This window comes from Apteryx rowi, unplaced genomic scaffold (genome assembly GCF_003343035.1).
Source record: "Apteryx rowi isolate R43461 unplaced genomic scaffold, aptRow1 scaffold_627, whole genome shotgun sequence".
In the NCBI taxonomy this organism is placed as follows: domain Eukaryota; kingdom Metazoa; phylum Chordata; class Aves; order Apterygiformes; family Apterygidae; genus Apteryx; species Apteryx rowi.
In genome coordinates, this window is record NW_020450902.1 from 429,011 (window position 1) to 448,078 (window position 19,068).

Here is a 19,068-nt window from a genome sequence, read left to right on the forward strand (position 1 = left end):
CTTACTTTCATGAACATAAAGTAAGAGTTACAACAAAACACATAAATGATCATACCAAAAAGGAAATTTATATAAAAGAGCTACTTTACAGAACAGTTACAGAATAACTAGAGTTATCCTAAATTTATGACATTATAACAAAAAACAGAATCATGTCCTGAGAACTCTGACCCAAATATTCTGAGCAAGTGGTATCCTCACTTCTGAGTCCTCTGCTGAAAACAGCAAGCAATCTCACCCATTGAGGAAAATATAACACACGTTCACTGGAATAACTTCAGTGGAATAACTGGCATGACTGATTTAAATAAAACTTTCCTGTCTTTTAAGTCAGTACCACTAAGGCAGAAGAATATAACTTGCAGTTGAAGTCACAAGCATCACATATTAGCAAAGTCTGCACCTGCTAGAGGCACCTTTACCTCTTTATGAGAATTAGATGTACTTCCCATTGTAGCTGCATCAAAGAACACAATACAGACTTTTTCCCCCCAAAAAACCATGCACCTTTGTCTGGAAATAACATAGGGCCAAAGCCTGTAGTTTTGTAAGAACTAAGGTACACCCAAGAATGAACTAAAACACTTTATTTGAAGATAAATCATATTAATTCTGGCAAAATATCAAGCTACATAATTGATTACTAAAGTGACCAGCAAAAATACTTTTTAATAGCTATGTAATAACTAAATCCTGTGTATTAAAGAATATTAAACAAAAAAAAAATCCAAACAAAACACAGAGATAATCTTTGGGTACTTGAAACTTCAGTTTTGCCTGTAGTACTTACTGAGGCATCTCCATGGGCACTTCTCACGTACTGAAGTTGAGGGATGATTACACCCACCAACAAGAATGCACCTTGTTCCTTTATCCCTTTCACATCCAATAGTGGGTCTGCCTAAGTAGCCCCTGTTCTTCCTTCTCTTCTCACAGCTTCTGCTCCTGTCCTGCTTTCTGTGCCCTGCTGGAACAACTAGTTGCATAGCTATGTAGTAAACCAGACTGTAGAATGGGACTGAAGAAAAACAACCAAAAAAACCCCCCAAAGCTTTTTATAACAGATACTATTTGTTCTCAGCTCACACATGAGTTTCCTTAAGGCTGGGTCAGGTGCAACATCCTGAAGGAGCTGGTAATACTGCGCTTTCCTCGGGAACCAAGTGAGTTTGCTGAAGGGACAGAAGGTTCAAGAAACTGCTGGAATGGCAGAGAGTACAAGTAATGGGTAGGGGATGTAGCTTCCAGCTCAAACAAACTGCTGAGAGAAGGAGCTGACAGGCCTCAGAGATGATGCAAAGGACCTTCTAAGGTATAAAACGGAACTTGGGAAGAAGAGGTTGCTGCAACTCACAAAATCACTGAGTTAGTTTAATCTAAACCTGGAAGCAAAGACCTGCCCTGCAAAGACATAGTAGGTAGAAAGAGATTTGCTCAGAGACCTCTCTTTAGTCCTGTTCCATCTTACCTACTCACTTGGAGCTTTAACTGCTTAAAAAGTTCATTATCCTAGCTTATAGTCTTTTCTGAGTTTAAAAAGACTGGGTTTTTTTCAGGCCTCCTACTATAGGGAGAAGGTTTATTCACCCAGAGCTCTGAAATGGATCTGCCTAGGCTCTTGTTACATTTCTTTCACAAATTCTTTTTGCCCAAGTTGCCGAGTTCATCACATGGCCACACCAACAATTTTACTGGAAACTTCAGGAGGTGGAAATGAGGTAGATATTAGAGAAAGGAAGGAGAGTGGGCTGCCACACACACATTTCAAAATATGTACATCAAGCCACAGCTTTCAGGTCATTGCTTAGAGCAGAGCTAAAGATTAAAGAACTACATTTACTGTTAGATGCACATGGTTTTCTTTCGTTTGCAAAAGATCCAAACAAAACAAACAAACAAACGTGCAAAGTAAAAATGATTTTAAAAGTGACTGTAAGAGGCTTCTGGTGATCTCAGACAGTCCTGCACAAAACTTCATATATTCTCATGCAGATCAATTTCTTCCCAGTCTCAGGCAGAATGAGAATATTATGGAAGAAAATGCAGATGACTTTCCTAACCCAGCAAACAAATGGTCCAATAATTTAGAAACTTAGCCCTGGAGATTTGAAGCTTTCCTATGCATTTTGCCTAGCTTGTGTGTGTCATGTCTTTTCCCTCTCTTGCCCTTTTATGTATTTTGCAAGTCATGTGAACTGCTACCTTTCCTTCAAAATTCTCCTAAGAAAATGTTTTCTACACAATTTAAGGAATCTCTCCCCTAAGAATTTTGTTTCAATTTGAATTTAATTTCTTAAGTGTCTATCCCATTTCCATTCTCTGCACTTGAATCAAATCATAAGCTATGTGACTCAGGTTGTACTTTTTGACTGCACTGCTATGAGCACTCAGATAACAGACAGTAAGAAAATTATACAATATGACAAATAATTATAATAACAACTATATATATATTTAACTATTATGTACTCATTCCTATAAATGCTGCATAGATGTACAGCTATATACGTGTACACACTGTAAATAGAAGGATTCTTATCTATCCCTTAAACAACAAGCCTTCATCATCCCTTTGCTCCAGGGCTTTTCTACCACAGCTCATTGTGACACATTTAGGGGACATAAATATTCCTCTGTGTGTGTTTTTTAAGTTCTGTTATGGGAAAGGGGAGAGAGAGTGCTACTATCCTCAGAGAACTGAAACAGATAAAAAGGTAAAAATTACGATTTTACAGTATGCACTATCGGCTCTCTAACATCTGACTTTAGAATGTATTTAGCAATATATATATATTGTGGAACTGACACCAAATTTAGCTACTACTACAACTTAGCATTTCTGAAAATCAGGCCTTAAGAGTCAGAAAGTCAGTAACCCAGAAAGAGAGGAACACAAAATTATTAACTGCCTGTGAAAATATCAGTTTAAATGATTTGCCAAACATCATAAAAGAACTTTATGCCAAAAGTAAAAATATTGTTTTGGGAGCAACAGCCTTACTGATGACCATACTTTTCTTGCCCGCAATCTCAGGCCTTAACATCACACATCTTCCTGTGTCAGTAATAATGAAAGCAGTGATTGATTTCAAGCTGGATTCAGCACCACAAACTTGCATTCAGATGTTACCTCTCAACTTGCATTAATAAAGAAAATGATATTTTACTGATAATAATCTACTTCCTCTTCCCCTATCTAGACAAAATTTAGTAACAAGTCTTCCCATGTTTTTTTCTAAACTAGAAGAAGAGATTGAAAGTATTTTTTTTTTAAAGAAAAGCTTCAGAAAAATAGAAATACTGTCACAGAACATGGATTGAATTTGCATTAAATTGTGCTACTTGCATGAAATTAGTCTCTGGCTGTGCCAAAACTGGGAAGGCACAAAGCAGTTTAACTCATGGTTCATGAGAAATGAATCACAGAATCACAGAATGGTTGAGGTTGGAAGGGACCTCTGGAGATCATCTAGTCCAACCCCCATGCTCAAGCAGGGTCACCTACAGCAGGTTGCCCAGGATGGTGTCCAGACGGCTTTTGAATATCTCCAAGGATGGAGACTCCACAACCTCTCTAGGCAACCGGGTCCAGTGTTCAGTCACCCTCACGGTAAAGAAGTTTTTCCTCATATTTAGACAGAATTTCCTGTGTTTCAGTTTGTGCCCGTTGCCTCTCGTCCTACCGCTGGGCACCACTGAGAAGAGCCTGGCCCCATCCTCTTTATACCTTCCCTTCAGATACTTATACACATTGATAAAATCCCCCCTCAGTTTTCTCTTCTCCAGGCTGAAGAATCCCAGCTCTCTCAGTCTTTCCTCATAAGAGAGATGCTCCAGTCCCTCATCATCTTAGTAGTCCTCCACTGGACTCACTCCAGTAGCTCCATGTCTCTCTTATATTGGGGAGCCCAAAATTGGACACAGTACGCCAGATGGCAGTGGATACATGCCTGACTGACCGTCATGTAAGCAAACCATGATGAAGAGATGCTCCTAAGCAGGACTAATGTCTTGGCTACATTTTGCCTTCACACAGCACTATGCGAAGTGCCAGGACTCTGAATTTGAACACTAGCTCCCTATTCCTACAGGTAAGGAGTTCCAGCACTGCACTCTGATTTACAAAGGGCCTTTTATGTGTGGATGCAAGCTGTTTTAACATATTCAATATATTTTAAATAAGTTTTTGAAACCTGAAGCAGGTTAAGCTGTCTTCATAGATGCACAGACTGTCATAGGATAAGGAGGACAAAATAATGTTGCACAAGTAAATCTGAAGGGTTTAAATTTGCAGCCTTGATATTGCCTCAGTACTAGTTTCTTTAGATGCAATCTTCTAGATTTCCAATAAAAAGAAATTAAATGCCTGATAAATTCTATTGTACGGTATCACAATGCACATGCCTACATAAGAGAAGAAAAGCATGGTGCAGAAATGCCAGGGCTAGCCAAGAAGCCCACATGGTAGAGTAGTGTCAGCTGGGTGCCATGCAGACTTACTAGCTTGAGACATCTGGATAACCCAGCTGCATTCATTCATGGTACATGCATGCACTGAGGTTTATGTCCTGGCAACTTAATATCTTAAAATCATATTCCTCCATGCTTTTAGTTCCAGTGTTCATGTGGGCAGATGAACTGATTCTGTCTACACCTTCCAGTGTAAACATGCAAAAAGCAAACAATTGTCACTGGAAGGATTAGATCTGCTACATGGACTTCACTTATTTGAACTGTTAGCAGCAGAAAAACAGCATCCTTTATATGGCTCAGTTCTACCACATTTCTCTTCCAGAGTTGGGATGAGGACCAAGCTGTACAGGAAAGCTACATTACACTCTATGTTATATAACTGGTGCTCAAATACCATAGCAAAAACCTACAGAGAAAAGTGCAGTTTGTAACTTCGTATGTATCTTTTTTTACTTAAAATTAAAATGAAAGTTAAAAACAGAGAACTGAAACTTTTTTTTTAAATACATAAAAATAACATGTATTTGATAATTTGGAAAAATTAGCAGCAATCTCATTGTGATAGGTATGAAAATGAATTCAAGAAACTTACCATTTCTAGGGCCATAATACGCTCCTACAAATAAAGCAGAACATGCAGTTAGAAATTAAGGAATACAAATAGAACTTAAGTTGAACAAAGATGAAAAGGCTTCATTTTTGTTTTTGCTGGTAATATGCATTTTGTACAAATCCCACTGGATAGGGACTGCAGTACTTGACTGGACCTCTGGAAACCRGTCAAGAAAGAATTTGAAAAACTTATTTACTCCACAATATTTTTTCAACTGCTACTATTAGATTTTCCGTATTCTTGATTTTATTCTTGTATATCCCATATTTGTGTGTGGGTTTTTTTTTTTTTTTTTAACTACTGAACACTTATTTTAAAAGATGTTTCTTGAACTCTCCTCCTTGACTGTAAACCTATCGTGTTTTGGAGTTCATGCCATGTTAGTATCTGTTTTAGTTTCCTCTGAGGCAATTCTTTACAAAACTAAAAAGTAAATTCCATAGCATTATTCTGTTATCCAGAAATATCTCCGAAGAATGACTGTCATTTTGTTATTAAAAAACAAAGTCCAATGTTAGACAAAAATAAAAAGCAAATAAAATAAGTTTGTTTCAGTTTTAATCCATCACCAAATATAAAAAATATAGAACTTACATTGTCCAGAAAATCAGGCAAACTGAAAATACTTTCACTGCGTATACAGTAGGGATTTACAAAATGTATGCATTTTAACATTCATTCTATTAAACTCCACTAGTAATTTTAAGAAAAATATTAAGCTAGTAAAATCAAGATACTGTACTGTGGCACTATTACCACATCCTAACTAGGCATGATATTTTAAGGAATTGAAAGACTATATATTCAAATGTTTAGGTGAACCCACAATTACAGTACCTGACCATTAACACATTACAGGAATTCTTACCTTATTCAACTATTAGCTTTTTTAAAGCAAGGGAAAGGATGTTGGATTTTTTTCCTTTCTGGGTGAATTAGGTTAAGAATTGTAAAAATTTTTTTGGTCTATCCCTAACAGGTAAAAATGATTGTAACAAATCAGGTTCATTTCTGCAATTGTGGGTTGTTTGCTGTTTCTATAGAATTCTAGAGAAGCACTGAAAAAATGCCCACCCGGCAAACCTCTCCTTTTATGAAGCACTACCCTCAGTATTAGCCCTCGAAGTAACCCTTGAATTGTAGTGGACCCACAAAAAAAAATTGTGGTTCACTGTCTTTTTTCTTCCTTACTGATTAATATAATGAAATACAGAATTTACATCACATGGCACTAGATATTTGTGAGAATATATGAAGTTGAGTTACAAAAATGCCATTTGATATGCTGATTTCTTTTAACTCTCCAGACAGGTATTGGAACCTTTTTAACTGAAGTGTCATTTCCTGCTTTCTGTTCTCATATACTCTTCTTTCATGTTGATTTTATGTGGCTCATAAGACTTATAACCTTCATATTACAAAAAAGTAATCTTTATACAATGTTTTTTATAATACCTCAGCTGGACTTAACCTCTGTGAGAACTCTGAAAGCTATGAGCATGCCTAAAGTATGTCTGATGAATAGTACACGACAGACCTGCATTTAGTTTTCCTCTTGTTTGTGGTTGTTTCAGATTGCCATAATGATTTAGGCAGAAGTTCTAACCTCTGTAACAACCCCAGCCTCTTTGACAAAGATGTCAGTGACTGTGGGGACACTTGTGTGACTGTTTCTCCTTCTGCAAAGAAGTTTAGGAGCTGATCACCTCATTTTCCAGAATAGGAGAAAACAAACAAAAAGAGTTTAACTGAGTGGTTCTATACAGGGAAAAAAATCCCAGAAACAAACTGTTAGACATGCAGTGGCAGAATTCATTTGCTAGCATCACTGAATAAAACTTTAATAGCTCAGACAGCAAGAAATAAAAGAGACTGGCAGTTTGTGTACATTGCTAAAGGCTAACAGTCTAGTGAAAGGGGAAAACATAGTAAAATCCAGAGAGATTTAGATAATTCTGATCTGCCTTCACTGTCTTGAAAATAATAGCTGCAACAAAATTTTCTTAGACCAATAGAAGAAACTGGGAGCCAGAAACCATTCTTGCCATTTGAGACACTGCAAAAGTAAATTTCTTTTTTTTCCTTTTTTTTAAGATTAGGTGAAAATGAGTTACAATGACTTTTGGAGTTGTTATTGTCTCAGACAACTTAAAAAGTTACTGAATGTGTGAACTGATTAATATATTTGTATAAGGCCAGCATCACTTGAATTACTAAATAGCTAACGTTAACTCATATAATCTTTTGAAGAAAACACACATTTGCAATATTTACCCTAGTGAAATGTTTAAAACTCATTCACTAAACGATTGTTGGGTGGAAGTGAAGTTAATTTTCATCAGCAACTTACAATAGTTGCACCTTTGATTGCAATTCTAAACCATGGGCAGAAAGAGTGAGACAATACTGTCGGAAAAACCCCTGTTACAAGTGAAAGTGAAAAAAACAGAATATAGTCTGGAAAAGACTGATTGGTTTTGAAAATGTGCAAAAAAACTAGTAAGACTGTTTCAGAAAGTATGTAGAAGAAAATATCTAGAGGGAAAAATAAGAATGAGCATGCAAACAAGTGTAATGGAAATCTAGCACATGATTAAAATACAACTGTTTAAAAAAAAAAAAAAAAGCTGACATTTTGCCAGTAAAGAATGGATGCCACTAAAATTGGCTGATGTTGGAATGTCATGCACAGTGCAGCTGAAAACAGTACAAGTAAAATAAATTTAAAATCTAAATTAACAATTATTTCATATACCACACTTGTGCAAGTTTCTCTACTGATTTTCCGGAGTAGACTCACATTTCCCAATTAAAAAAAAAAAAAAAGTTTTATTCAGAAGTATGATAGAAGAGAAACCTGAAACAGATTGACCAAATGAAATGATAAAACTCCCTTTGCATAAACTGATGGTAAAAACAGACGGAGAAAGAAAAAATGTACTTGTTTTACCACGTCGTTACAGACTCTTTCAAAGAAGTAGGTTTTAAAAAATTTAAAACAAGACAAAAATACAAACAAAAAGACAAAAATAATTTTAGTTATAATTTTTTTAAAAACAAAAAAGTTTTGTTTTGTTTTGTTTTTTTTACCAAAAAAGGGACTTGTGTCTTACATCTAAGAGCTGGAAATCAAAAAATCCAGATCTACATTGCAGATTTCCTAAAGATTTATTTCATCTGTGTTTTCGTTTCTCATCAGTGAAATTAGAATAATATAAGGTCCTTTAGTCCTTAACTTCAGGTTGTCTATTAAGATATGTTTTTTCAGTGCCCATCACAATGGATGTCAGTTAGGGACCCAAAGTGCAATGCTACATAAATGAAAGTTTACTGAACATCACCAAAATTTTTGCTCAGAAAAGCTAGCCTAATACACACTAAATAGTCTTTAATCTTTCTTGTAAGCTGGTCTGGGATACAGACTATGTCGGTACATGAAAAGCCTTGAGACAAAAAAATATTATATGAAAAATCTAAAAAATATTCATTTTGAAATACTTGTTCCTCCACAAAATTGCACTGGCTGTTGCAGACACTTATTTTCAAACATTTATTCAAAGACTCTGCAACAGAAAACAAACTCATGACTATGAAAGAGATGATATTTACAGGTCTCAAATTGGTGGTGATAGTGAACAGCAATTCACGTAAAAATGTCTTCAATTAAAAAAGGGGGAAAAAATTTCTTAGAATGAGCATGGCATTAGTAGGATGATTCCAAAGGTAGAATAAACAATACTTTAAAAATATCTTGCTTATTAAAATAAGGTGTATAATCTAGCTGCTAATTTCTAAATATCATAACTCTTAGAATCTCCACAGCTAATTCTATGAAGACTAACACGTAATGTATAAGGAAATTTACCATGGGTAATTTATACACTATCAATATTGATGTTCACATTTTCAAATTAAGATTCATTATTTTGTATTTAAATTCCTATATTTATATTAGTGTGTCACTAATTCCAGAGCAAATGAAAATGGTTTGCAACTGTGTTCCCAGAGACCATGCGCACAGCTGACCCCTAGCACTATGTACTAGATCTGGAGAAATCAGTAAGACTTATTGGAACTGAACTTGTACTCAGGAGAGAGTGACAAGGATTTGGGGAAAGGGGACAGAAGCAAATTTACCACTTCTGAATAGAGTTGTTAGGGCTTTCTGTGAAAGTCTGAGAGAAAAGATGGGCTTTGTACTGTTATTTGAATTAAGAACGTTGTCAAGAAATAAGGTAAATGTGTTATAGAAGCAAGGTCCAACGTGCAGATAACATATGATAAGGAATATGTGTTTAACTTAATTAACACACCCAAAAAAACAGTTACCATGTATAGCATAATATTTTCAGGAAAGTAGGGTGTTTTGTTTTGTTTTTGTTTTTTTTAAACTGTGGAAGAGTCTTCACAGAAAGCAAGATGAAAACCCTATAACCTGAGGCTTTTTTCTTCCCATGAGGTAAGAAAAGCAGTGAGGTTATATTCTTGGAGCGGCATAACAGAGAACATAACAAAATGATCTAGTCTCCTTGCAAGCTAAAATTGTATTATAATGAGCATGAGTATGTGTGTAAAGACAGAGAGAGAGCATATGTGTATGAGAACATAGATATATAAATTCATATATAAGTATATACACATATATAAATATAAATTTATATATAATATATAAAATTTCTAGTCAACAATATGAAACAAGTTCAATATGACAAAACAAATAAGTGATGTCACCCAAAGCATGTGCCTCCTAGTTCCCAAAATGCTCTGTATCAAAGAACTACATATACTACATGTACTTTCCATCCTGACCACATAATATCAGAAAACAGACAGGTTCATGTAGAAAGATGTAGCTATAAAGATCCACACCATTTACTTAAAGTATTTCATCTTTGTTATGATAGTTGCAGTCCAACACTTTCCCTCACTAGAGGAACACATGAAAACTAAAAGCCCAATATTTCAACTTTCAAAGTAGCTGCAACATTACAGTTTCCAATTTCTGTACTGTGGAAAGATCTATAACAGAAAAAGAAAGTGGACGAGGGTGGCAAAGGGGACACCAAGATCTTCAGGAAGAACTTTTCTTGAAGCATCACCATTTAGTGATGTTTCTGAACTGAAGACACACATGTCAAGTAGTGGGATTGGAAGTAATGGGAGATTTCAGAAAGAAAAAATATGTTTTCCTGGTGACCTCCACAGAGCTTACCTCAAAGCTTAAACAGCATACAGAAACTTCCCAGATTTCAAAAAGAACTCCATGGCTGCTAGAAAATGTCCCTTATTTGTTTTCTTTTTCCTACTTTAAGTTGGACAGTGGCCAATGTTCCTATCTTTGAAGGTCTGTACATTGCAGGTTGGAATTCTATGAGGCCAAAAGGGCAAGCATTCAATTTTAATGAAAGCAGAAACTATGAACCCTTCCTACTACCCACCAAAACCTGCACCCTCATAATTTTGGGACACCTTTTTGGAAGCTCTCCAATCTTAGGAGATCTTAGTTGTGAGAAATTATTTTTCAACTTCTTTCTCAAGTCCCTATGGATCATGATGCTTGAAAACTTCTTACTTCAAGTTCTTTCAATGACATTTCATAGTGAACTACTGTTGTGTTGTCTTTAATTTAATGTTGGAAAGGCAGCATGAGCTGGATATCTAAAGAACTAGACAAGGAAGGACTGGGAGAGGAAGACCTTATGCGCCATATTAGTGGCCATTTTTCTTGTTCTGCTCTGCTGTGGTCCTAAAATCACATTGCTCCATGTAATGAAGCATGAAAGAAAGGACTATTTGAAAATTCAAAAGTGAATTTGGAAGATATTTATGGCTATTATTCTGTCTTATGTCCTCTGAGAACATGGTTAAAGTTCACTGAGCAATTAGTACGCTTTTGCATTAGGTTTAGTCATTTTGGTAAGGATAGCACTGTTTGTTCCTGGTGATGCAAACTTTACCATATATTTCTTTTTTGTTTTGTTGCAATGTGTTTTATAGTAAATTTTGAAAGCTTACTCAAGAAGGTTCTTTTTATTAAAAAGGCTTTTCCTGGATTTACACTGCTATAAAACTTATGAAAATTTTTAATGAAAAAAAAGTTCAGCTTTCAATAAACACAATTAGATTACAAGGTATACTTTCTGTACATTAGGACAATTTGTGGCTGCACCTGTTCACATGCTGGTGATAACCCAGTCCTGAGATGATGGTAAGCCAGGTAAGAAATCACTAGTGTCAGGATTGCAGTAGTGAAAACATGGAAGAGGAACTGGCCTAATTAAGACAGTTAGAGAGGATACTGGGGGGAAAAAAAGAAGAAGAAGAAAAAAAAAAGAGGCTATTTTCATTGAGAGTAGTCTGCATTTTGAACAGATTCAAGGAGAGAGCAGAATCTGAATTCAGAAAGGACACCTTTTGAAGTATACTGAACACAAATGGCTGCTGCATGCCACAGCCTGCAATACCAATTATGTGCAATGAAGATGAATGCTGTGATACTTATTGGTGTGCTTTGCAGTGCTTCTGATCACCTTGATATGGGTCTAAGGATCTTCATCTGCTTATATAGATCATGACTGACATATGAGTGAAAGATCTTGTAGCGGAGCTGTCTTATATATCTTCTTGGAAGGAATTGCCACTCGCACAGTCTTTGCTGTCTTCTAGTTCATTTGTTGTGTCCAAGACAAAGTGCCAGGTATAACTCCCTGAGGTATGGACAAGTGGTCTGAGACACTGCCGAATGAGCCTTAGCTATATTTATAGACAGTGCTCAAATTGGACTTCTTTGTTGTAATGCACACAGACTAACATGTGGCTCTGTGTAGCCACTGCAATGATAAGGACATAAAGCATACTAGAAATTTCTGGGTATGAACACCAGAACTTCCTGCATTTTCTCTTTCTGCAGAAGTAATAATAGAGAATCTCAGAATGGGATCTTTTTGAAACATATTGACCAAGCTGGACATAATACTACCTAGAAAAATAACCGTTTTGCTAACTACTTTGACTGTGAGAGCATGTCCATATGGAGAAGTAAAAACCAGCTATATCAAGCATTTGAATACAAAAATAGCAGTCAGAGTCACACATTTAGACAGAACCATGAGTTAGGGAAAGGCATAAAACAATCTGATAAGGAATATGAAGGCTCTTCAGAAATACATGCAAGGACATATATGCACCACAATATACTATTATGATGCAACTTTCTCCAATATAAAATTACTCCTCGTTCAATCTGAAGTAAAATCATTAGAACAATTTGTCAACTATAGTGCTTCACATGAAAGCAGATACAGAACTGCTTCACATGAAAGGAGATCTTTTTACACTGATGTAACTAGATACGCACCTGTGTAAACTGCTTGCGCAGACAAGCTCTCAGCCCTGTTGAATTTGAGCTGCCAGAAAGCTAGGCCAAGATTTTTGTTTGAACAGGAAACAGCTGGATTGGTGTGTTGTGTAATTTTTGGTTTTCATAACTTGCTGCTTCTTACTGGATCAAACTGTTTCTGCACTAATTCTTTTAATATCTCTAGCCCTCAAAATGTCCTATATTTAATACATGAGAAGAGCAGGCATATCTTTAAACAAACTCCTATGGTCAAAACTCAGATCAATACATAATTTCATTTTACTTAACAGCCGTATCATGGTTAATTCCCTCACAAATGTTCTGCTTCTGGTATAGTTCTAGAATGCTGCTTCACTGATACACTCTTCGCATTTTATCTAACCTTTTCAACATCCATGTTGGGCACTGCTTTTTGCAATTTGTTAAAAATTCCTTTTCAGCTTTCTGTTTTCTGAAGAATCTATACACTAGCTTCCTACGCTTCACTATTTAGCCATTCCAGCTTGGTTTTGAATACATGCTTTCTTTGACCATTATGGTTAAATACTATTCCAAGCAGAGCCTAAGGTAAATCCTACTTTTAAAGCACAAATTTAATGTAGTTAGCACAAACAGCTTTGCTGCTAGATGACATACTATGAGGATTTACTATATTGTATCAAGTTCTAGCATATAACAACCCTTAAATGACAGACATTTAATGTTTCAGACATTTAAAACACTGCCTCTGATTAAAATTGAAAGTAAAAGATTTTAATTAACAGAAGAAAACAACACATTCCAAAAAATCTAACCTATCCAATGAAGTAGAATAAAAAGCACTTTTGCAGTTTTGTATTCAGATTTGCACTTATTCACATACATTTTCAATAAAGCCAGCAGTATGGCATAAAGAGAAGAAGTTAAAAGATGAAGCATTCTTTTCATTGATGGACTAGATTCATTGACTCATAGCAGAATGCTAACTGCTTTAATCTCACTAGGTATCAGGTCAGTATTTGGCTGCATATGTTTCCAAAGCTGAATTTAAGATACAAGCAAGTTTTAAAAATTATAACGCTGTAATACAATTTAAAAATTTTAGAGGTTACAGAAGTGAAGTTAGTTAATTTAATAGAAGGTATACCTGTAGAAATCCCATTTCTTCCTCTCTTCTTAGGGTCTTCTCTAGTAGCTCTGTAAGAAGAAAAATAGAACTTGTAAAATTGAACTTCCTCTGTCACAGCTTGACAGAAAAAGCAAGAGGTAATATTGTCTGTGATTTTTTTGTTTCACAGACTTCACAGTATTCCTTTTGAGCTAATTAAACTAATCAATAAAATTTGTCAGTGACATGATTGTTCCCAAGCAAGAGCTGTTGAAGTGACTAGATTACAGCTATGAGAAGACAGTTTGATTCAGGTAATTACAGGAAAAAAAGTCATTCAAGTTCACAGAAAAATTTCCCTACTTTTAAATCAATTTTTTGGTGAGAATTAAGGTTTGAACAAAAAAAAAAAAAATCAAAGAGATTCCTTCTGAAAACTGACTAAACCAAGCATAGATCATCAACATTTACCCTAGAATACTTTTCTAACAAGTAACATCCTCTGGAGAAAACAGGGCAGGCAATGTTGACTACTATCAGAATAATTACCTTCTCTCAATAAAATGGAATAAAACAATCTTGATAACAAAAACAGACACTGCAAGAAACACTAGAAAAGTTTTTTTTGTTTTTTTTGTTTTTATAATCACTACACCATAAAATCCTAGCATCTTATATTCACTTGTGTAACGGTTAGATACCTAGGCACATACATGCACATATTTAACATTTCATGTTAGCATGCAATTTCTCTCTGAGTTCTGTGAATGTCACCTGACCTTTTCTTCTATTTCATTTTATTCACATACTTCTGTGATCACGTTTTTGATCAAGTGCATCATATTTAGAATTCTGGGAAACCTTAAAGTACAACCTCATGGACAGCAGGAAAAAGAAAAACTATGCTGTAGGCTTATTACTATTTTAACTATTAGAAGTTCAGTTACAAGTTTTGCATGAAAAGAACAATGTTCTAACTAAGCCAGAGACTGACTCTGAATCAAGATGTGCTCCAGTTTGCTGGCATTTAGAAAAGTTACAAGTTTATCAAATTGCCTTAACAGCCTCACAGGACTGAATTCTGACTGTTAATTCCCTGAGCTTCCAAGTACAGAACTGCTAACTGAAAGTATCAGTATATACTTATTTAAGAGATAAAGATTGCCGATAAAATGCACAGCTCAGTTATCAAAGATAAGCCCAAATGATTTACAATAAAAACTACTTAAAATATTCTGTCTAAATAAATTTCCCTTCTTTCCTTTATTTCTCTTTTCTTTCCCTTCTCCCATTTTGAAACGTTCTCTTGAGCCCTCTAACCTGTTACCTCTGTCCTCACAGTCCATTACTGATTTCAGACTGTATGCAGATTTGAGACCTATTTTCAGGCACCAGCCCTTTAAAAGGGGGGTAGATCATATGCAAGAAATTTTCGTGATTTCTTTTATAGACAGGGGGATTTACTTGCTGTTTTTTCTTCCTAGATTCTATGCAGCTTTTTCAACTCCTTTCTTAAAATTAATAAAATAACTGTTTCTTCATGTTTTTTTGGCATGTTTATGTTTTTCTGGATTATCCTTTGGTTTGCTTGTCAGCACAGTGATTCAACTGCCATGCAAATTACTGTGGCTAAATGTGTTGCCATCAACATTAGTTAGGGAGAGAATTTGGGTTTGGAAGGTGGCTGCCTTGTATATTTTCCTTGGGCATATTCCAGTATTGTAATTAATTGAGTTGGTAAAATTAGTATTGGAATAACAGCTTTTTAAAAAAAAGGAGGAGGAAAGAATATTTCTTTGGGAAAAGGATGGGAAATGGAAGATTCTTCCATGTGTCCCATCTGACCAAAAAGATTCTCATACTCCACTTTGCTTTATTTTAATGTAACATTTGAGATACCATTATACAGATTCTATGCATTGTTCTAAGTGAAAAGGATGTTATTACAAGGTTCTCTTCATAGAGCTTTTATAAATATAATGTAAGTTGAGCTAATTTCTGCTAGCAGTCTCTAAATGAAAGGTTTTGCATCTGAAATTAGGGCTATCTAGGATTCATTTCCTTTACTGTACAACTGCCTAAATTGGCTATCCTGCAAGATGCTTCAGAAAACTCTGTCCCAAAAAGGGCAGGTATGTATTGGAAGTGATGTTATAAATGTTTGATTTAACTGACAGTGCTCAATATGTGCTTACATTACTTTACATAATTAATTATATTAATGATAGTTAAATTAATAATAAAATTAAGAATGAAGTTCAGCATTTACAGTGATGATTCCATTTAATATTACATCTAAAATAAGAAATTACAGCATATTATCTCCAAAGCTAAAGCAAAAAACACAAACTGAAGCAATACATTAAACAAATTTACAAAAAAGCCCATTAAGAATCACAACATATTGTATCATTCCTTTAAACATGGATATTCTTAATGTCAGAATATCTTTGCCTGCTTGATCTGAAAAGCTGTTACTTTGTTTTACAATTTATAAAACATTTCCTGTACTTAAAAACTTGTGCAAAAATACCTTTATATATTCAGTGCCAGAAAATAATACTACAGTGAATATAAGTTAGAGAATGCATTGAGTCTGTAATACAGGCAAAGATAGTGACTGGCCCTAGAGATAGCTCCCTTCCTTCATCCAGTGGACTGTATCTGGATTTCTCTAGCTGTATCTTTCTTTCCTAAAGGAAGTTGCACTACATCATGAGTGTCTACATTTGAGACCAGACCCTACTATGACCTTTTTTCAAGCCCTAGTGTAACCACTGGAGGAAAGTATCATTCTCATAGACTGTAGAACACATAAGTTTACAGATTGTCTAGAAAGATTGTCATAAACAAAAAGACATTACAAAGGCACCTTCAGACATTGCTTCATTCTTCCCTAAAGATGATTAACACATGGAAAAAGAAGACAAGGGAACTGACTTTTACAAATAAAAGTATTCATCAGCATATTTCCTTTTTTCTTTTTAAGCTCAATAAGCAGCAAGTAATCCTATAATGAATTATAAGCTCAAACTATTGAAAAAGAAAATGTGTTTCAGTTGTTTTTAAAGCTGCCCCAAATCAACAGCAAATTCAGGATATTGTGTGAAAAAAATAAAGGATCATACTTTTATGTAGTTTTACTAAAATAACAACAGTTAAACTCTAAATCATCTAAAGTTTATCTCAGTTAGCTATACACCAGTGAATAGCAGCTGAGTGTCCCTGAAATTATACCACTGTGGTTTAGATTTATCTGATCAAAATTCCAGGAAATAAACAGGTTATGATTCAAAACATTCCATAAGAATGATTATCTTGTTGTTTGTGTCTGACACTAAAACAACATAATATGCTGCAAAATATTCTAGATACTGACCTAGAGATTAAGATTTTATACTCCATCATGACTCTTAGATAAGCGAGGAAAGAAGGTATGCAGTTACTCAGAGAGACTTTTTTTCACCACCCAGTGGTAATTTTCACTGATAGTGAAAAGCATCAGAACACAGATTTAGAAACAGGTGTTTAGTGATTAGAATGGGTAAAACACATTTAATTAGCTACTTAACAACTAGTAATGAAACTATGTTTATACAGTGCTCTGAACATTAATATTTTGTAAAGAAAATGTTTAGTATTATCAATGAAAGTTAATATAACTGTGTATTAAAGAAATTCAGGCAACGAGAGCAGCTGCTATGCAGACTTTTTAAATGGTGCCCAAAGAAAGCGCAATCTTAATACTTCTAATATTGTAGCATTAAAACAAGAAATCCTGACTGTTATTGGATATGAATTGCAGTTTGGAGAAAAGTGTTGACTTTTTTTTAAATCATCAGACTAAAACAATTATTGTCCTGACTCTGTTCAACCAAAATGCAAATCAGGGCTTTCAGTTACACATTAGTAAAACCGTTCTTGATTTCCTCAAGTTTGCAACCTTAGAAACCTACATTTTATGTTATACAAGCATATGGCACAAACTCCTTCTGGAGATATCACTTAATTAGATACTCTGATCACTTTATCATTAAATTTGCCTCGATGAAAGATTGCTGTAGATTTATTTCAACTCTTATCATTCTGACTTCAAAATATACATCCCATGTTAGTATTATTCTGTTGAATGCCCTCACAGTGTTTTGCTACAGGTGCAGAAACAGCAGATGCTAAGCAATGGTTAAGAGGTCTGACCTTTGTGCTGTCATGCCAGATACCAAATCCCACTTTGACTCTAAAACAACTGAGATGTAAAACATTGGACTTGCTTCACACAACTTCAACTGAAACTATACTTGTCATGCTTGTAAGCATTAAGGCAATTACTAAAAAAAAAAACTTTTTCTCTAGAATTCTTTAAGATAATTAGGTAGCTCATAGAATCTTAATTTTTTCTAGTGTGGAACAAGGACTACAAATTATGAGTGTTCTAGAATGTGCTTATATAATCCCAAGCAAGACTTCCCTAAAAAATCTATGAAGTCAAAGCTGATACTGTATGACTTAAATATAAGATACAGTACTTCTGAAGTAATACCATCCTGCTAGTTTGATCTCCACCGTATGCGTTAGTTTAGAACACAGGTCGCAAAAAGAACAATTAAAAATATGAAACTTAAAGGAAAGTAGAATGAAATGAAACATCACTTATGCTCCTGTTACATTAGCTGTATCACCCATCACATACCTTCCCCATATTTAGGCTATGAGGTCTTCAAATCAGAAATTATTTTAGCATGCCTACAGTACATATTACATTAGCAGTAAATGAAAGAAATCATTCCTTAAATTGTACATGAATTTATAACAGTTTTCCCAACCACACACTGGTGAGATAATATAGAAAGATTTTTGCTACATAAATCTCACATTATAAATGAATGTTTTTCACTTAAACATTACCCATTTTTAAAATCATTGAACTGAGCAAAAAAATACAGCGAAACATTCAGGAACTTGTGAATGAAGACACAGCAGGAAGAAATCTCAAAAGCTAATATTTTCTTTGGAATTATATTCAGATGCTTAATGTTTTTCATGGTCAATCTCATAGGCCATTGCATTTTTTTAATTTGTAGCTTTTGCTAAATCTAAAAAGTCTCAAGTGATTTTTAATACTGATTACAGCTTCCTAATTAATTAAAAAATTATAGTATTAACATTGACCATCTTGTACAATCTTTAAAGATTTTAATTCAGTTACCCCACCACAATTGCCGCATTGCTCATCACCACTAGGAATGAAACTGCCATTCAGAGAGACCTGGACAGGCTGGAGAGGTGGGCAGAGAGGAACCTCATGAAGTTCAACAAAGGCAAGTGCAGGGTCCTGCACCTGGGGAGGAATAACCCCATGCACCAGTACAGGCTGGGGGTTGAGCTGCTGGAGAGCAGCTCTGCTGAGAAGGATCTGGGAGTGCTGGTGGACACCAAGTTAAGCATGAGGCAGCAAGGTGCCCTTGTGGCCAAGAAGGCCAATGGTATCCTGGGGTGCATCAGGAAGAGTGTTGCCAGCAGGTCGAGGGAGGTGAT

At 35.1% G+C, this 19,068-nt stretch overlaps 1 protein-coding gene across 1 annotated transcript in view; it reads right to left on the reverse strand.

Annotated features, from left to right (window-relative positions):
* LOC112974808 (centrosomal protein of 128 kDa-like) overlaps positions 1–19,068 on the reverse strand; it is a 119,459-nt gene that overhangs the window by 30,650 nt on the left and 69,741 nt on the right. The window contains exons 13-14 of the mRNA XM_026084156.1: positions 13,573–13,622; positions 5,066–5,089 (exon numbers count right to left, since the gene is read on the reverse strand). Of these exons, the coding sequence (XP_025939941.1) occupies positions 5,066–5,089; positions 13,573–13,622 (74 nt within the window). The remainder of the gene's footprint in view (positions 1–5,065; positions 5,090–13,572; positions 13,623–19,068) is intronic.